Source organism: Rhinoraja longicauda, chromosome 12, assembly GCF_053455715.1.
Source record: "Rhinoraja longicauda isolate Sanriku21f chromosome 12, sRhiLon1.1, whole genome shotgun sequence".
In the NCBI taxonomy this organism is placed as follows: Eukaryota; Metazoa; Chordata; class Chondrichthyes; order Rajiformes; family Arhynchobatidae; genus Rhinoraja; species Rhinoraja longicauda.
The window spans coordinates 41,384,074-41,404,997 of record NC_135964.1 but is presented as its reverse complement, the minus strand read 5'-3'; the positions used below and the strand labels follow the sequence as shown (position 1 = coordinate 41,404,997).

Here is a 20,924-nt window from a genome sequence, read left to right as displayed (position 1 = left end):
TCCTTGGACAACTGGGGTCATCAACCACAACCAAAACCCTCTTGACCATCCCAATCACGGTTTCACAATTCGCAACTCTTTAATGCTTTTGTCTCACACCTTTAGTTTTAATCTCTGGCATTTGTTTCAACCATCTGCCTACCAACTACCTTCCCCCACCTTATCTGTGTCTACCTATCACCTGCCTTGCTTTGACCTCCCTCTTGTCTCGCCCAGCTTTCTTTTCCCTCCTCCCTACAATCAGTCTAAACAAGGGTCCCAACCCCAAAAGTCACCTATTCACGTTCTCCAGAGATGCTGTCTGACATGCTGAGTTACTCCAGCACTTTGTGTCCTTTTTTGTCAACCAATATCTGTATTTTCATGTTTCTCCAATCTTCAGAACCTTTTGTTTCTTTCTACTGCTGATAATCGTTACCTCATTTAGTCTTCCCATTTTCCCTCATGGGATCAACATTAAACATTTCCTTTCTTTAGCAACATTTCTAAGATATCTATTGTGGTGGAGTACCATGGCATTCACTCTTTTTAGCAAGTTTTGGGGGAAAGCTGGTGGAGGGTTGGTAAAGAAGTGATACAACGTTGAACAAAGTTACCTTATTAATCACAAAAGTCCTTTTAAAATGAAAATTGCTGCTCCGAGGGGTTATTAATTGAACTGCTTTCTACCACGCTACTGTGCAGTTTCATTGATAATTAAATTATCTGCTGCCTCTAATTAATCAATCTCAATGATCACTCAATAGTACCATTCCTACTGCACATTTCTTTACCAAAATGATGTTCTCAGCTTGTTGCAGGATAAATCAGTGTTACAGCTTGGTCACCAGAGACACTAATTCCCATATTATCTAAAGAAATGCATCCTTGCCATATATAAATTTGCTACATATTTGTGGCTTATATTGTGGAAAATTGGCAAAATAACGTGAAACCACAAGATACAAATCGTTCTATACATAATACCACTATAATAAAATCACAGAAGCGATGAGTCCTCATGGATTTAATGTGCCTTTTATTTCGTCGAAATCAGTAATGAAGGTCACAAGACTGAAATTTCAGAAACCAGGACTAGGTAAAAGGTAAGAATGTTTAATGATCTGAGTAGCATCTCAACATCAGGTCCATATTTAACTATTTGGGGAAGCATCAATCTATATGGACATCTTTTTAATTGGATATGAATTAATTTCCTGAGCAATTTGATTTTTATATTACTAGCATTTTGTTCTTTTTTAATTTCAAATTAGGAGCATTGACATATTTTTTTTTCTCATCTTTCCCAATCGTTCATCATTTTTGCTGAGACAAATTATAGGCATAAATAACACGGTTCCTAAATTCAGCCTGAATAACTCTGGCAATTCATTTTGTTCCAGAGAAACTGGAACAAACCATGGCCAGCAAAAAAGAGACAGAGCCAAAATAAGATGGTTTCTTTATAAACCACTGTGTGAGAGGATGGTACAGAATGCAGTAGAACACAAATTGTTGGAGTCAGGCAATATCCCTGGAGATAGGTTACGTTTCAGGTCGGGACCCTTCGTCAGGCTGATTGTAGCAGGGGAGAGTAAGCTGGAAAGAGGTGGGGCCAGGACAAAGCCTGGTGAGTGTCCAGTAATGTCAAGTCGAAATAGAACTGGTGCAAAAACAGACAGGTAATGAGACTAACATTACCCAGCTGTGAATGTTAAGTAACATGGATCAAAATGGCAGGAATATTGAGACATTGCACATATATATTTTATATTTGGCTGAACCTGTGAACCTGTGTGCCCGAGGCCTCTAACAATAAGCTCCAGTAAGGGATGAAAGATCACATGAACTGCTGCAGTATCACAAGGACATATAGTTCTCCTGGAAAATCATGTTTTCGGAAAAGTGTGAAATAATGGTCTTATGAAATGGTGCCTGACACACCTCTCTCAATCGGCACCACATGTGCCCCAATTTTCCGGTGTCGAGGGAACTACAACTTCCATGATCCCTGCAGCCAAACAAAAGCACTGGAGCCCATAATATCTTAGTACCTACGACTAATGATTATGGAATTTTCTTTGACAGATCAGTGAAAGTTCAAAGCTCTGAAAACTTTAGTTAATTATTGGAGATTTCAAGGCATGCAAACATATTTCCTTCTAAAAATAGGAAACTAAACAATGTTTGCAGCAAGCACAATGGTGGCAAAATACTGTGTCCAACAATCCTGGTGGAAGGCATGAGTGCCCTCAATTAAAATCAAGATTTTACTTTGCCAAGATATCAGAAAAGCAGCTTAACCCTTGAAACAACTAACCTCTCCTCGCCAACAAATATAAATTGGATTTGTGGATTGACAGGAAGAGAGAGTAATCATTTCATAGGTTTAACATGTTGTGTATGCAGTTTTATTAGAACAAACTTTGCAAAAGTAGCATCATGGTAGAGGAAGTTAAAATCCCAAATAAGGTACAGCACATTTTGTTCTTCGGCTGTGCAGTACAAAAATAATAGTTAATCATCAGCTGAATTAGAACAATAGCAAAGGTCTATAAATAATTTGAATGCAGTGGACTTTCACTGACCTCAACTAACAGTGTTATAAATGTATTTTACATAACCATAAGTCACTGGAGTGCTGATGAAGAACACTAATGAAACCTTTCAAGAACTTGATCTAATATAGAATGAGCCAAATTCAATACCATAAATATAAATAAACATTGTCCTTTGAGATTATGTGATTTTGTGGGGGGAAATGCTTAGATAATTGGATAAAAAGTTGGCCAGAGAGTAATTTATTTTCAATATGTATAACAGAAATATATATGCCATTAATTAAATTACAATTATGTCAAAGATAAAATAACAGATAAGGAGTAATATGATTCACCGTGCCACCATAATAAAATGGGTTTAATTCTTTCCGGTTGTAATTTCTGTTTTACAAAACTCTTGATAGAGTTAGAAATTTTGTAACAAGATGGTCAACTTTGATCAAATATGACTGCTGCTAATACTAGAATTTGATGATGATGATGATACTCTATTGTCACTTGTACCTAGGTACAGTGAAATTCTTTTTTTTGCATACAAAGTACACAAAAGAGTCGCCACAAAGGTTTGTTCCCTCCCAAAGTAAATTTAGGGAGTGAGGCAAAAGGTTGAAGAACAGGACATCTTGGAACTTTGTCGCAGGATTATTCTCAATGCCATGTGCTATACAAGGGTAGGGATAAGAGGACAGAACAGATGATTGCATGGGTAAAGAGCTGGTGCGGGGGGCAGGAGGTTGTGGGGGAGGTCTTTAGTACTTGGATCGTTGCAATTGCAATTGCAATGGAGGCAGGTGGAATCTGTACAAGGAGGATGGGTTGCACCTAAACTAGGTGGAATCAAATACAATCAATCATTACATTCAAGAGACATTGAGACAAGCAGTAAATAGGCGAGGCATAGTATATGAACCTAATGTAGGCAAATGAGACAAGTGTAGATCGGCAAAAAGGTTGGCATGGACGTGATGGATCAAAGAGCCTGGTTCTGTGATACGTGATTCTATCGCTCAATGCAGACTCTGCACCTCTTGATTCACTCCTGGTAGCAGTTCAAATCCAATACACAGATCAGTTTTAGTCTTCCAATTGTTGTCAGTGTGTTTTGTGGTAGCGATCCAGGACATTTGCCTTTGCGTTAGCATGGTTTCCACATGGCTGCAAGCTGTAGAATATCAGACTATGTAATTCCCATTATGTTGTATGGAAGGCAATGGAGCTGGCAGCTAAGAAAGATGATTGTGCCCTTTATTGCCATTTTATCAATAAGATGACAGTAAAGGATACAGATCTCTCACAAGTAAAAGGAAGATAGGAGTTTAATTGCTCTGTAAACTATACACACTCGTGCCATTCACCATCAATCTCCATCCACCACCACCATCCCCCTCAATCCTCAACCCGATTTTGCCGAGTTCTGTTTTAATATGCAACCAAAAACTTTGGCGGCTCACTTTAACCATGTGGAAAATGCTTTGTTATACTGCTACCAAGAAGATAGCAGGTCATTGACATGGTTTAATTGGAAGCCATTCACTCTTACTGTTTGGAGGTGATGGACCTTTATTAGGGTTTGGCCATTATTTGACTTCTATTTCTTCACATTTTGCAGAGACAAAAAGGAATGCACAGGTTTTCATTACCTCAACCATCTTTCATTTATTCTGAATGTCTAATAACTTTGTGAAATATTTCTACATGAATTCCTTGTTTACAATTTTGACATTATAGGGGATATCATGTAGCTTTGAGAAATAATCATTTCAGGATAAACAGACAAGTCAAAACCTGCTTGCAATGCATACTATTTTTTTTTCTTTTTGCATTGCCTGTTGGTATTCCTATTAATGGCTTGGCAATCCACCTTACAATTATTCACAATTTAAGTAGGAGTGACATCCAGAGTAAATTATCCCCATTGAAAGACGGCAAAGAAAACCAACAGATAAACAGAAAGAAGGTCTTAAATGTTACACAGCTAAACGTTACACAGCCATAGCCATGGTTACAGCAATGCTGGGACATTTTCAAAATGGGCATATTTCCATTCTGTAGAATTCACATGACTAATGCTCATTTTATCAGCTCATTAGACTTGCTATAATTTACTCCAGTTTTCCTGGAGGTGCATTAAATAATTCATATGTATAAGGATTTGTTTATTCAAAACATGGTACAAAAACCACCAAGTTAGGGAATGATATAAAGATTGAATAGGTTCAATAATCGTCAAGGCATGTAAATTCTTTGCAAAACCCCAAAATACCTACCACAATTTGGAACAATTCTCTCAACTTGATAAATTTTTAACTCAGCGTATTTTGGGTTGCTAGGTGATGTTTGCCAGACACATATGAAGGACACTGAAGGACTTATGTCCCGCCAAACAGTTCCTCTATCTCTCAAAATTGAGTGGTTTGTCTCTCAAAACAAAAGTGGGAGAGTCTAGAACAAGAGGTCATAGCCTCAGAATTAAAGGACATTCATTTAGGAAGGAGATGAGGAAAAATTGCTTTAGTCAGAGGGCGGTGAATCTGTGGAATTCCAAGTACTAAAGACCTCCCCCACTAAAGGCTGGAGAGGTCAAGTCAGTGGATATTTTTAAGGCAGAGATAAATAGATTCTTGATTAGTCCAGATGTCAGAGGTTATGGCGACAATGCAGGAGAATGGGGTTAAGGGGGAGAGATAGCTCAGCCATGATTAAATAGCGGAGTAGACCAAAGATACTAGAGGAACAAGATAGACCACTCAACCCTAAAAACCATAAGTACGTGATGGCGCCATTTTAGTAGGCAGAAACTTGCAGAAACATTTAAAAAGAAAAATAACAAAAATCTGTGAATTGATAGATGAGATATATTCTGCATTTTAATGGTATCATCACACATACTGTTCCCCCAAAACACTGATTACACTGCGAGAGGCATAGCGAATGGCAGGTTTTGCCTACTAAAATGGCTCCTTTGCATACCACACTTCAGTATATGCGATTTCAACGGAGTGGTCCATCTTGTTCCTCTAGTATCTTTGGAGTAGACGGTGGGCCGAATGGCCTAATTTTACTCCTATTGTGACCTTATAACTGCACATGTAACTGTTGCTGCGGCCACTGAATCTGAAAGGCTGATGGATGAGGAAAGAACCATAGCTGCCACATGCCTCCACTACCTTACAGCAACAACTGACAGATGCTTCATAATGCCTTGGTGCTTCCTCTTTACATGAAGGTGATTTTTGTTCCAACATGACTTACTGTTTACCCCTTTGTATGCAACTTGAGGGAAAATTTGCAGAACCGTAGGATGTCATTGGAATTGCACAGAATCACGTAAGATGCCAGGAGAGCCATTGCAAACACCAAAGAATTATTAGTAACTAGACCAAGTGGACCCGTTGGGCCCAAACCTCTCCTGCATTGGTGCAGCACCCTCCCCTCCTCCACTCCCCCCTCCCGTCCTCTCCCCCACTCCCCTCTGTTAATGACTTAGACGAAGGGATTAAAAGTACCATTAGCAAATTTGCAGATGATACTAAGTTGGGGGGTAGTGTGAATTGTGAGGAAGATGCAATAAGGCTGCAGGGTGACCTGGACAGGTTGTGTGAGTGGGCGGATACATGGCAGATGCAGTTTAATGTAGATAAGTGTGAGGTTATTCACTTTGGAAGTAAGAATAGAAAGGCAGATTATTATCTGAATGGTGTCAAGTTAGGAGGAGGGGGAGTTCAACGAGATCTGGGTGTCCTAGTGCATCAGTCAATGAAAGGAAGCATGCAGGTTCAGCAGGCAGTGAAGAAAGCCAATGGAATGTTGGCCTTCGTAACAAGAGGAGTTGAGTATAGGAGCAAAGAGGTCCTTCTACAGTTGTACTGGGCCCTGGTGAGACCGCACCTGGAGTACTGTGTGCAGTTTTGGTCTCCAAATTTGAGGAAGGATATTCTTGCTATGGAGGGCGTGCAGCGTAGGTTCACTAGATTAATTCCCGGAATGGCGGGACTGTCGTATGTTGAAAGGCTGGAGCGATTGGGCTTGTATACACTGGAATAACATGTTCCCAATGTTGGGGGAGTCCAGAACAAGGGGCCACAGTTTGAGAATAAGGGGTAGGCCATTTAGAACGGAGATGAGGAAGAACTTTTTCAGTCAGAGGGTGGTGAAGGTGTGGAATTCTCTGCCTCAGAAGGCAGTGGAGGCCAGTTCGTTGGATGCTTTCAAGAGAGAGCTGGATAGAGCTCTTAAGGATAGCGGAGTGAGCGGGTATGGGGAGAAGGCAGGAACGGGGTACTGATTGATAGTGATCAGCCATGATCGCATTGAATGGCGGTGCTGGCTCGAAGGGCTGAATGGCCTACTCCTGCACCTATTGTCTATTGTCTATTGTCTATATTTCATAGAGTCATAAAATCACAGTGTGGAAGCAGACCATCACACAAACCAACCTCCCTTCCACTGACTCCATTTATACCTCATGCTGCCATGGCAAGGCCAGCAGCATAATCAAGGACGAGTCGCACCCTGACCATTTCCTCTTCTCCCCTCTCCCATCGGGCAAAATGTATAGAAGTGTGAAAACGCATACCTCCAGATTTAGGAACAGTTTTATCCTAGCTGTTATCAGGCAACTGAACAATCTTACCACAACGAGAGAGCAGTCCTGAACTACTATATACCTCATTTGTGACCCTCGGACTTTCTTTGATCGGACTTTACTGACACTGCTTCTGAGAAACCTACATTTTAAAAAATCTAGGTTTATCTTGATTTTACTTGCCACTATATTTCTCAATCACACAATGCTGCCCTTATAAGGGTGGCTCAATGGCACAGCTGATAGTTAGTGCCTCACAGTGCTAGAGATCCAGGTTCGATCCTGACGTCGGGTACTGTCAGTGTGGAGTTCACCCGTTCTCCATGCGACCTCCTGATGTTCTGGTTTCCTCCCACATCCCAAAGACCGGCAGGTTAATTAGTCTCTGTAAATTGCCCCTATGGTGTTGGGACTGGATGAGAAAGTGGATCAATGTAGAACTAGTATGAATAGGTGATTAATGGACAGCGTGGACTTGGGGAGCTGAAGGGCCTGTTTTCATGATGTATCTCTAAATTAAACTAAACGAAACGCATTTTTAAAAAAATTACATTTCCTGTGTTCTGACTTACAGCAAAGTTGATTTCTCAGGACACTGGCTTCATTTTTTTGCCTTGACATCTTGGGAGGGGACAGAATTTTATTTGTTAGAATGTACATGTTCTGAACTCTGTTTCATCCTTTAACACCTCCCACTGCTCTGACGCAAGTCTACATTAACTGCTTGCTATCCATTTTTGCCAAATAATTTCTGCATCTCAGAAGATTGGCTTCATTCCAACTAGAACTATTACTACTGGTTTATTTTTAGTCCTTTTCCATTACAAAGACATTATATTCGCCACTGCCACCAGTAGTGTTATTGGTGCCACCAGTACCAACCTCCCAGCTTTATTTCATGAATCCATGTTCAAGACTGTCCCTTCTCTTGTTCGTTGGCAATGTATAGATTTTTTTTTTTAAACGTTCTCTTGAATGCAATTTCTGTAAACTCATATTTTTATACTGCTTTTGTTAGAATAGTTGCAGTTTAGACTTACTGCCCTTTTTTTTTGTCTCCTGAACAAAAATAGCCTGCTTATTTGTTTTTCTACCTTCTCTTAAACAGTTGGTGGTTAGACCTATCGTTTTTCCTTATTTCTTGCATCATTCTTGGATATCACAACAAGATTATTTTTCTTCAACCAATATAAAACATCAGTAACTCACCCCCACCCCATTCTTTTTTTAATCCATCTGCATTTTGCCTAAAAATCCAGTAATCAGTATTCAGTAGCTAATCCTTCTCTTCATTCACCATGTTAAATAATAGCTATAATATCATGAACTTTCATTGTATATAACTGTATAAATTAGATAGCTATGAGATAGATACACAGCAATAAGTTTTACTCAATAAATTAACAGCACAATTGTTTTTTGAACAATTTGAACCTTTGAAAGGCTGGTTCTCTCACACATCAAATCCAGCATCCCTGCCTCACTGGACTCGCATCAATTTGCATACAGGGCAAACAGATCCACAGAGGATGCCATCTCTCTGGCTCTTCACACTGTCCTGACTCACCTGGACAGGGCACGTACGTGAGAATGCTATTCATTGACTACAGCTCTGCCTTCAACATGGTCATCCCAGCCAAGCTCATCACCAAACTCCACCAGCTAGGCCTCAGCTCGTCGTTATGCGACTGGATTCTGGACTTCTTGATGGAGCGACCGCAGGCAGTGAGAATGGGCCTGCACCTGTCCTCCACTATCACCCTGAGTACCGGCACACCACAGAGCTGTGTTTTGAGCCCCATGCTCTACTCCCTATTCACACACGACTGTGTTCCTGCATTCGACACCAACACCATTGTCAAGTTTGCAGACAACACAACGGTGATCGGGCTGATCACCAACGGTGATGAAACAAAATACAGAGCGGAGGGGCAGAACCTGGCGGACTGGTGCTCTGATAACAACCTGTCCCTAAACACCTCCAAGACCAAGGAGCTGATCATCAACTTCCGTAAATCACACAACGAGGAATACGCTCCGATCTTTATCAATGGGGACAGTGTGGAGAGCGTGTCCAGCTTCAAGTTTCTGGGCACTCACATTTCGGAGGACCTCACATGGTCCACTAACACCGCTGTGCTGGTCAAGAAGGCGCAGCAATGATTGTTCTACCTGAGAACACTGAAAAAGTCTGGTCTGCCCCAACAGCTGCTGACGACCTTCCACCGCTGCACCATAGAGAGCATCCTAATGCATGGCATCCCTGTGTGATATCTCAGCTGCACAGAGGCAGAGAGGAGAGCTCTTCAGCGGGTAGTCCATAGAGCTCAGAAGACTATCGGAACACAGCTACCAGCCTTGGAGGGCATCTACAACACACGATGCCTCAGAAAAGCCGCCAGCATTCACAAAGACTCCTCACACCCCTGCAATAGTCTGTTCAAAATTCTACCATCGGGCAGACGCTACAAGGCCTTCTACGCCCGCACCTCCAGACTTGGGAACAGCTTCATCCCCAGGGCCATAGCTGCTATGAACCGGTCCTGCTGAGCCGGATGGTCACATCGCACAGTGAACCGGCACAGATCTACTTGAACTTTATTCTGTTTTAAAACTGTTTCTAATTTTGTTTCACTGGGTTGAATAAATTTATACTGATTAGCTAATTAATTTATTGCATCGTATGGAAGGTGCATTCCCAATCTCGTTGTACCCCTGTACAATGACAATAAAGATATATTGTATTGTATTGTAGCCCAGAATTGAATTTTTACTTCACTCAGAAAATGTACATGAGGGCACATTTAAATTATAAAACTCTCTTGACTCTTGAATTTGTACAGAAACCCACAGCTCGTCTTAAAGTGAAAGATATTAAGTTTAAACATTTGCAAACTTATTACTTCAGTCCTTACAAGTGACACTAATGGGTGTTAGTGATGCATTTTAATTAGACAAACCTCCAACGGCGGGTTTTTTGCTATTACCAGCACAGCCACTGTATGTTTCTTTTTTTTTTTCCTAATCAGATGTGCAGCACTTTGGTCAACGTGGGTTGTTTTTAAATGTGCTATACAAATAAAATTGACTTGACTTGACTTGACAATTAGAATTTTTAACAACTTTCAACACAACTCTCGGAATTTGATGACAAATCTCTCAGTTTATCTGATGTTTTTAACTGTTTTATGAGTAAAAAGAATACTGATGGAAGTTATAGAACAGGCACAAGGATTGCATGATGCAGCATGTTGGAATAGCAGCATAGATTAAAACAGAGTGAGGACTATATGTTCAGCTTTGTTCCATGACAGTGTATCCTGTCTAGGCCATGTCCTCAGCTAGGAGTGGAGGCCAAAGACTTCCTGGCAGAAAAAAGCAATTGACTAAAGGGTATCCTCACATACCTTTCAGCTTCTGTAATTCTATTTTACTGCAGCGAGCTGATGTGAGATTTAGACCATGTGAATGCCCTTGTAATAAGTTGTACTCTTCCTTGAGCCCTGCTGCTATGTATTTCGACATGCACATTGGATCAGGTCTGCCGGGCTGCAAAATTGTAACACTGGGAGAGATCGGAATTTTGAGGAGGACTTTACAACGACATAATCAAAAGCAATATTTATTCGAGTTATCTACTTCAAACATAAATGCATTTTCGATAAACCCTCTTCAGAGATACCACTGCGATTCACTCCAAAACTCAACATAAATATCCATGCCATGGTCCTCTTGGGCCCACAAAAATATTTTCATCAACTGTAGGTAACTCAATTTCATCTGCCGCTCCTTAATTGTCAATCCACTTATTGAAGTCAAACTACATTTTGGCTCATCAAATTTGCTGCTATGTTTATATTCTGTCTGAAGAGGAGGCCATGAGTCAGTGTCATAGAGTTGTACAGCACAGAAACTGGACCTTCGGTCCATCATGTCCATGCTAAACGTTTTGGCCCATTACACTGAATCACATTTGCCTGCATTAGGACTGTGTCCTTTTAGGCCTTGTCTATATCAAGTGCCTTTTTAAATGTGTCATAAATGTAGTGATTGTATCCGATTCCATCACCTGCTCTGGCAGCGAGTTCTAGATGCCAACCACACTCTGTGTAAAACTATTTCCCTCAGATCCCCTTTGAAGATCCTTTCTTTATACCCTTTTGTTTTTTTTATATCCCCTACCATGGAAATGAAATGTTGTCTACCTTTTCTATGACTCACATAATCATATCTGCTTCTATCAGGTGTTGTTCAATGGCTACAGCTCTGTGAAATATTCAAACCATGAAAATATTGCATACTACAGTACTTCATTTTAGTGGACACTGCAATTGTACCAATCACCGTCCACACAATGTGCACATTCCACCTCACCATGTTATTTTTTTGTAATATTTAACAGCAAGTATAAACATTTGAAAAGCAGAAAGCCACCAAAGAACTTTAACAATGGCTGCACTATACTGCACCAAATATGATTTTCAAGTAGGACAGGAAATCAATTTAAAGTATGGTATTAAACGCTCCGTGTTCAGTGGAGTTACATTCTTCAGTTATCTTATACTGATGTTCAAACACAAGTGCTTTACATTAATGTGGAAGTAACCCGGTCACAAAACAGGTGCCTTAACAATATACAATAGACAATAGACAATAGGTGCAGGAGTAGGCCATTCAGCCCTTCGAGCCAGCACTGCCATTCAATGCGATCATGGCTGATCACTCTCAATCAGTACCCCGTTCCTGCCTTCTCCCCATACCCCCTCACTCCGCTATCCTTAAGCGCTCTATCCAGCTCTCTCTTGAACGCATCCAACGAACTGGCCTCCACTGCCTTCTGAGGCAGAGAATTCCACACCTTCACCACCCTCTGACTGAAAAAGTTCTTCCTCATCTCCGTTCTAAATGGCCTACCCCTTATTCTCAAACTGTGGCCCCTTGTTCTGGACTCCCCCAACACTGGGAACATGTTATCTGCCTCTAATGTGTCCAATCCCCTAATTATCTTATATGTTTCAATAAGATCCCCCCTCATCCTTCTAAATTCCAGTGTATACAAGCCCAATCGCTCCAGCCTTTCAACATACGACAGTCCCGCCATTCCGGGAATTAACCTAGTGAACCTACGCTGCACGCCCTCCATAGCAAGAATATCCTTCCTCAAATTTGGAGACCAAAACTGCACACAGTACTCCAGGTGCGGTCTCACCAGGGCCCGGTACAACTGTAGAAGGACCTCTTTGCTCCTATACTCAACTCCTCTTGTTACGAAGGCCAACATTCCATTGGCTTTCTTCACTGCCTGCTGTACCTGCATGCTGCCTTTCATTGACTGATGCACTAGGACACCCAGATCTCGTTGAACTCCCCCTCCTCCTAACTTGACACCATTCAGATAATAATCTGCCTTTCTATTCTTACTTCCAAAGTGAATAACCTCACACTTATCTACATTAAACTGCATCTGCCATGTATCCGCCCACTCACACAACCTGTCCAAGTCACCCTGCAGCCTTATTGCATCTTCCTCACAATTCACACTACCCCCCAACTTAGTATCATCTGCAAATTTGCTAATGGTACTTTTAATCCCTTTGTCTAAATCATTAAGTGGGAAAGATGAAAGGTTGGGAGCTAATTGGCCAACGATCCACTTGTTACATGTGGCAGAAGGGAAAATTAAGAGGGAATTATAAAAGAGCTCAAACAGATAATATTTTTTTAAACCTGAGTTTACACATGGGTTGAGGATTAACTGTCATATGGATGCATCATCCACATTACCCTGGCATGTTTCATTTTACAGCATACAAAGGTTTACAATGTTGACACTACCCCCTAAGTGCAAGTAACCCAAAAAAGGGGTTTAAGATTGTGTACATGGAGAGGCGGGATCGCGGCAAACCAAAACGACAGCATCATTTAAATAAAGATCTTTGACAAGTAGCAATCAAATGGAAAGTTAATTCTCATTCGCGTAATTGTACAGAAAATGTGTCAAATATGGTGTCTGGGTACAGAACATTGTGTTTGTATATCACATTCCTCTGGGATAGTAACAAACAATAAGCTTGAAATTAAAAGGCACCAAGATGAAATAAGTATTACAACAGATACTGAATTGCTACATGTTTTTGATTTGCTTCGATATATTGTCAATTACACCTCAGTTTCTGTGCAAACTTGTTAAATTCTCTCTTACCTGAAAAGATGGCCGATGCGTTTATCTCTTTGGTCCGGATGAGGACAAGAAGATAGATCAGGATGGCAAGCGTTGGTGTCTGTCTCCCAGGACTTCCATCGAACAGGGTCATCGTGCAAGTGCGATGAGAAGTTCACATCGTTTCAAATCGGTCTTTGCACGCCCATTTCCAAGTGACGTTGGTCTCCGAGGACCAGCAACGTCTCAGAGGTCCAGCACACGTCCCGGGAATGCTACGCCAGGAAAGGAGAGGATGCTATCCACAGTCACCTCCCTTCCAGGAGATCCAGAGTCCACAACCAGCGCCTCTTAATTAGGCATTGGCACAAAATCGACAAGGCGCCCGCCCGAGGATCGTGTGCGATAATGCAACCCAACCCAGTCGAGGGGTGCGCAGACAAGGACCACCCACCCCGGGGTGCAAGTGTGGAAGAATCGCCTCACTCGCCCCTTGAGCGTGCAGATAGAACACAAACCACTTCTGGTAGGCGCGAGGGAAAGTATAGAACCCCGCCCCTGGGAGCACGCGATAGGACCTACACTCGGGAACGCGTGGGAAAGGATGGCAACTACTACTGGGAGCACGCAGGATGGAATAGAACACTACTCCGGACGAGCACGCGAGATGGAATAGAACACTACCCCGGACGAGCACGCGAGATGGAATAGAACACTACCCCGGACGAGCACGCGGGATGGAATAGAACACTACCCCGGGGAGCACTCGGGAAGAAGTAGAACGCTCCCCCGGGGAACACGCGGGGTGGGATGGAACCCCGCCCTTAGCTCGCGGGATGGGATGGAACCCCACCCTTGGGCGCACGCGGGAAGGAGAACACTACCCCTAAGGCACAAGGACAGCAGGATCTTACTACCCGACTGGTACACATACAGATTCCCGAGAGCGGGCGAGTCCAAATCACATTACGAGTCAGAGCTACCGATTTTCGCTTTTCGTCCAGTTCTGCCTGAAAGTTTTTACTGCAATTACAATCTCTTCATCAGAACGTCCAAGTGTTATTTTATGCTGCGTTATATCCTACGTGGCTTCTCGCCCCACCTGCTGCAAAGTTCTTTGACAAAACATATCCAAAAAATACAAACTTGAATTGTTTTCATCCCGCATCTTTCCGCTGTTGGCTACAATAGCTGTTGATCGCAGTTTACTTGCGTGTGCCTTTTGGGGGTGTGGTTCTTAGTTTCCTTCTAAATTGTTTGGTCCCCAGTTTGAGAACAGTTGGGAGGAAATTGTAACTTTCAGATGTTCAATTCCCACACATTGCTCCCCGTTTCTTGCTGAATGCGGAGCGGTAACACTTAGTCTGACTTATTGGTCTACATTATCCACAACCCCTATTATTTTTATTGCAATTTGCCAAGGACGAGTCCTTTAAAACGTGTCACGCTCGATTTTGTTTAAAAAATAATCATGGCGTTGCGCAATCCAGGCATTCCCTGCCTCGAACTAATGTTGCTCAAAAAACGATTTGATTCTTTCGATTTAGTTAAGTCGCTATGGTGCAGTCTGGATTTAGAAAATGTTAGGGTTGCTTTCATTCCCAATTTGAGGAATATTTGCCTGTGGCACTGGTTTTCCCATCACTTGTCGCCCCCGTAATTTCTGCAGGATTCCCGTTCTCCAGGGACGTGAATTGATGTCGTTTTACTCCTTGTCAGTTTCACAGGCAGATGGAAATAAATATTCCCGCCCACTGCTTCCAACTCTTGTACAACTCCAACACTGCTTCCAGTCCCTGTAACTCCACCACTGCCCTTCGCCTCTACCTCCTTCAGAGGTGTGCCGCTAATCCTGTTGCTCCTGATAGCTCACGGTTGGTTTTTTTCTTCCAACTCTAACGAAGAAGCATTAAATCATTGCGCAACAGAGAGAGCAAAATCTTTCCCATTCCAGGTGTTTCGCCTTCATGTCACACTCTCGTTACCGCTTCCACCAAAGGGTTGGATGACTTTAGAATTTTCGGATTAAAACAAAACCCTACTGCGACTGTTTTGGTGGATGGGTTGACAACACCAGAGCGTCAGCAGCTGTGGGTGGAACCGATTGTAATCCTATTTCTTCCACCAACCTTGCATTAATGGAGGCTGCGGCTTTGCCGGTCTCTGGCGAACCACGTAATCTAAGTACTCACATTCAGAAGCGTAGCAAAGAGAACGGGAGAATGCATTTAAACATATGTTACAGCTCACGGTACAAGGAAATAGGACTGGGAGATACTTGAAAATATAGAGCCCAAGAAAGGTGAGAATCCGCCCTACTCGAAATAATTCAGTGTCCGCAAGCAAACGTACGCACCTGTGACGTCTATTGTTGTTTTACCAAGAAACTCAAGCATTCTTGACCCAGTTGGGGTTTTAAGTGCACAGTGCCCGTCTCCAGAAACCCTGGGCACTTGATGTTGCTTTTTAAAAAAAAGTTTCGGTGCAATTTAGCTTTCCAGATAAAGGTGTCAAAACAGGGTAGTCCTAATTTGCACCCCAAACACTTAAAATCTCAAATTTGTGCTAAAGGCGGAGACAGCAATTCGTGGTTTTCCGGGTGTTGAATGGTATAAAGTAATTTCAAATAAATATGTTTTTACTGCATTACTAATGTTAGGTAAAAATGCATGGGACTGCCACGCACGCCCACTTGTGGTACAATACGATATTGCAGCTTCGCCATCGACTTTTTAAAAACTATTCTGCATAGATATTGTTCCTCTTTTTGTGCAGAGAGGAACTGCAGATGCTGGTTTAAACCGAAGACAGACACAAAACGTTGGAGTAACTCAGACGTTTCAGCCATCTATTCCTTTTCCGCAGAGATGCTGCCTGACCGGTTGTTACTCCAGCTTTTTGTCTCTGGAGCTGATGAGGCAACAGCTCTGCCGATTGTGCCGCCTATTGAGATAAATTCAATTGAAACTCAAGGAATTACAATTTTTGAACGTCACACATTTATCTTCTTACGAGATTGGTACATGACCGTTGATATATACAAAAAAGAGAAACAAGACACAAAAAGTTGGAGTAACTCAGACGTTTCAGCCACCTATTCCTTTTCCCCCAGAGATGCTGCCTGACCGATTGAGTTACTCCAGCTTTTTGTGTCTTGTTCCTCTTTTTTGTATATATCAACAGTCATGTACCAATCTCGTAAGAAGATTAATGTGTGATGTTCAAAAATTGTAATTCCTTAAGTTTCAATTGAATTTATCTCAATAGGCGGCACAATCGGCAGAGCTGCTGCCTCATCAACTCCAGAGACCCAGGTTCAATCCTGACCTCTTTTTTTTTTTTTTTTTTTTTAAAATATATAAAAGTTTTATTCCAAAGAAAAACATACAAACATACTAAGCAAAATGTGATCAAACAAAAGCCGCCTGTATCGGCAGTTTACAAATTAAACAATTATCACATTAAAATCCCGCCATCTCTGTCAACAATACATTCAACCCCCCGCGGCGACCAGCGTTCCCGGAAGGCCTCCAGAGTCCCCGTGGACACCGCGTGTTCCCTCTCCAGGGACACGCGGGCACGGACGTAAGCCCGGAACAGGGGTAGGCAGCCGACTTCTGTGAGGCCGTCAACTGCCCGCTGCCTGGACCCGCGGATGGCCATCTTGGCCAGGCCCAGGAGCAGACCGACAGGGAGACCCTCTCCTCCCTCCTGACCCTCCCCCCTCTGTACCGGGTGCCCAAAAATTAAAAGCGTTGGGCTAAAATGGAGCCAGAACTTGAGGAGCAGCCCCTTCAGATACTGGAACAGGGGCTGTAACCTCACGCACTCTGTATACAAATGGTACACGGTCTCCTCCTCACCGCAGAAGCGACAGGCGGCAGACGAGACCGTGAACCGGCTCAAGTACCTGTTACAGGCTATAGCCTTATGCAACACTCTCCACCCCAGGTCCCCGATGTAAAGCGGGAGGACCCCCTTATAGAGAGACCTCCACTGGGGACCGCTCCCGCCGTCAGGTGGTAACACGGACCGCCAGGGCGTGTCCGGACGGAAGACGAGAGCGAGGAAGTGGAGAGTGTGCAGGAGCAGCCTGTACAAAACGCGCCTCTCCGCGTCACGGAATGGCACGCTGGGCATCTGGGAAAGGCGGCTCATATTGCGTGGGGCCGGCTCTCGGGAAGGGACCCGGGCCGTGGGCCCAATGAGCAATTCCGACGGAGCGGGGGTAAGCCCAGTCGGAATCGCTCCACGCACACGCCTCTCCTCGACACCCACCGTGACAGGGTGAGGACCGGCCCCCCTCACAACCACAGCACCCCCCTCCCCCTGAGGAGCAGCGCCCTGGCTGAAGGTGACCAAATTCCTGGCTCTCAGGAGATCACGGTAAAAACCAGGCAACTCCCGCCTAGCGCGCTGACTCATGCCCGCTACCGGGAGCCGTGATCCCTCCTGGAGGCAGCGCCCCTGGCAGAAAAAGTACGTGGCCAGCGAGTGCCATCTGGGAGGGCACTCGGAGTACACGTACCTCCGCAAGGTCCTGAGTCGGAGGGCTGCCACCTGAGTGCGGACGCAGACCAGCGCCTGACCGCCCTCCTCCAACGGGAGACTCAGAATCCCAGCAGAGACCCAGTGGTTCCTCTCACCCCAGAAGAAGTTAACTAACCTCCTCTGTATCATGGCGATGAAACGAGAGGACGGGACCAGAGTGGCCAGCCGGTACCACAGCAGAGAGGCCACCAGCTGGTTTATGACCAAAGCCCTACCCCGATATGATAACACACCAAGGAGGCCTGACCAGCGCCCCACACGGGCGACCACCTTCGCCTCCAGCTCCTGCCAATTCGCCTGCCAAGCCCCCTCAGTGGGACTCAGGTAGATCCCCAGATAGAGGAGGTGCGTGGTGCTCCACGCAAAAACTGCCATCTCCTCCGGCAGGGAGTCTACCTGCCACTGACCCACCAAGAGCCCAGCACACTTCCCCCAGTTGATCCTGGCGGAGGATGCGGCTGAGAACACCCGCTGGCACTCACGCATCCTCCGCAGGTCAACCGGGTCGGTGAACATTAGTAACACATCGTCGGCGTAGGCCGAGAGAACCACCTCCACCCCCGGCCCCGGCAAATCCAAACCTGCCAGCCGCCTCCGTAGGAGGCACAGGAATGGCTCCACACAGAGGGAATAAAGCTGGCCGGACATGGGGCATCCCTGTCGAACCCCCCTCCCAAAGTGAATGGGAGCCAACAAAGAGCCATTGACCTTGACCAGGCACTCTGCGGCAGCGTATAGGAGCCGGACCCGGGCCACAAAATGGGGTCCGAATCCAAACGCCCGCAGAGTCCCGAGAAGGTAGTCGTGTCCCACCCGGTCAAACGCTTTCTCCTGGTCAAGGGAGAGAAAGGCAACGGACTGACCAGCCCTCTGGCACAGATGGATCAGGTCCCGGACCAGATGGATATTGTCCTGGATGGACCGGCCCGGGACTGTGTAGGACTGGTCAGGGTGGATCACATGGGACAGCATGGGCCCCAGGCGATTGGCCAATGCCCGTGCAAAGACTTTGTAACCCGTACTGAGAAGAGAGACCGGGCGCCAGTTCTTCAAGAGGCGGAGATCGCCCTTCTTGGGCAGCAGGACGACGACTGCCCTGCGCCACGAGAAGGGCATCTCCCCGGTCGCCAGGCTCTCCCCCAACACCTTCACATAGTCGCCCCCCAGGACACCCCAGAAGGCTCGAAGAAACTCCACAGTCAGCCCATCCAGCCCCGGAGACTTGCCCCTACTGAGCTGGTGCAGGGCACCAGTCAACTCCTCCAGAGTTAGGGGATCATCGAGGCGCTCAGCCACCTTCCTGCACACTACGGGTAAGCCCTCCCACAGCACCCCTTGTGCCTCCCCACTAGATGTTTCCTCGGAGAACAGAGTGTCATAGAACGACCAAACTGAGGCACCGATCCTCTCCGGATCCGTGATGGAGGAGCCATCGTCCGCAAGCAACTCGACAAACTGCCTGCGGGCACCTCGGCACTTTTCCAGGGAGAAGAAAAAGGGGGAGGCGCGGTCCAGATCGTGCAACATCTGGACTCGCGACCTCACATACGCGCCCCGGGACCTCCTCAGCTGCAAGTCCCTCAGTGCCCCTTTCTTCTCCTGGTACTCCTCCCACTCACACGATTCCCCCTCCGTCTGACCCAGGCGAGACTCCGAGTCGAGCAACTCTCTCTCAAGCCGTCCGATCTCGGAGTCTCGCCCCTTGGTCGACCCCCTCGTGTAGTCCTGGCAAAACAGACGGACGTAAGCCTTCCCTACATCTCACCACTGCCTTAGGGAAGGGAAACGCCCCCGCCTTTCCCTCCACTCCGCCCAGAACTGCTTGAATGAGTCCCGGAACCGGCGCTCCTCCAGCAGCCGGTTGTTAAAGTGCCAGTACGCGGACCCTGCCCGTGTGCGCGTCGGGATAAAGTCCACTCGCACCAGGCAGTGGTCCGAGCACGGCTCCAACCGCATGGAGGCTGCCGAGACACAGGACACATAAGCCTTAGACACATATACACGGTCAATACGGGAACCACCCCTCTTAAACCTGTATGAGAAGGCGCCGGAGTTGGGATGGAAATTCCTCCAAGCATCTACTAGCTCAAAAGAATCCACCAACTCCCTTAATGTCTTGACCGCTGCCGGATCGCGCTGAATGCCAGAGCGATCTCTCGCCTCAAGGGTACAATTAAAATCACCCCCCAGGAAAACACACTCCCCCCGATCGATGGTATTCAACAGCGCGGTCACTTCTTGTGTTAACCGCGTCTGCATAGCACTGCTCTTGGGGGCGTACACATTAATAAAATGTAATGGCACGCCATCCAGGCGCACGGCCAGATACAACAACCGGCCTGGTACAATGTCCTGCACCTTGACAATCTCCGGCTGGAAAGATGGGGCCAACAGGAAGGCCACTCCACTCGAAATGGAGGTGAGATGGCTCATGTAGACCCCCCCTTCCCACTCCAGGAGCCAGGTGGGCTCGTCACTAGCCACAGTGTGTGTTTCCTGCAGGAAGCTCACCGCGTACCTCCCGTCCCTCAGCACCGAGAGATGGTGAACCTAAGGAGAGACTCCCTGGCCCCATTAATATTCAGGCTGGCTATAGTGAGTTTCATTTTGAAAGCGCACAAGAACTTTTACCAGCCCCCCGTGACGGAATGGAGCCTCCCCGAGTCCTCTGCCCTTTCTTTAGGGACTTAAAAAGTTCTTGGAGCTGGCGCCGCTCATTTTTCAATACACCTGCCAAGTTCCCCTCCTCCTGAAGGATGGCATAAATGGACTGCAAGGGTACCGTCAGGTCTGACCAGAGGTCGACAGCCAGATCTGCCTTATTCCTCTTCCCTCTGCTGTCCTTCAGAAACTTCCGGAGTTCCCAGATATCAACAAGCCGAGACACGGGGCTGCGGGTGGGACAGTCCATCAACTCACTGTCGCTGGACTCCACGTCCCCCTCCTCCTCCCACTCAATGTCTGAGCCCGAGTCTGGATAGTTCTGACTCCCAGCCGCCTCGCTCACCCCTCCCTGTGAGGTGGGCGGGTCGGCCACATCACCCGGTCCCTCCTCCGTCACCATCCCACCCCCAGGATCAGTGACGGG

At 45.5% G+C, this 20,924-nt stretch overlaps 1 protein-coding gene across 3 annotated transcripts in view; it reads right to left on the bottom strand.

Moving 5' to 3' along the window:
* Window positions 1-15,508, bottom strand: part of eva1c (eva-1 homolog C (C. elegans)) — an 82,142-nt gene extending 66,634 nt beyond the window's left edge. For all 3 annotated transcript variants that reach the window (XM_078408759.1, XM_078408760.1, XM_078408761.1), the window contains exon 1: window positions 13,328-15,508. In XM_078408759.1, the coding sequence (XP_078264885.1) occupies window positions 13,328-13,439 (112 nt within the window). In that variant the 5' untranslated portion in view covers window positions 13,440-15,508. The remainder of the gene's footprint in view (window positions 1-13,327) is intronic.
* Between the last annotated feature and the right edge of the window lie 5,416 nt (window positions 15,509-20,924).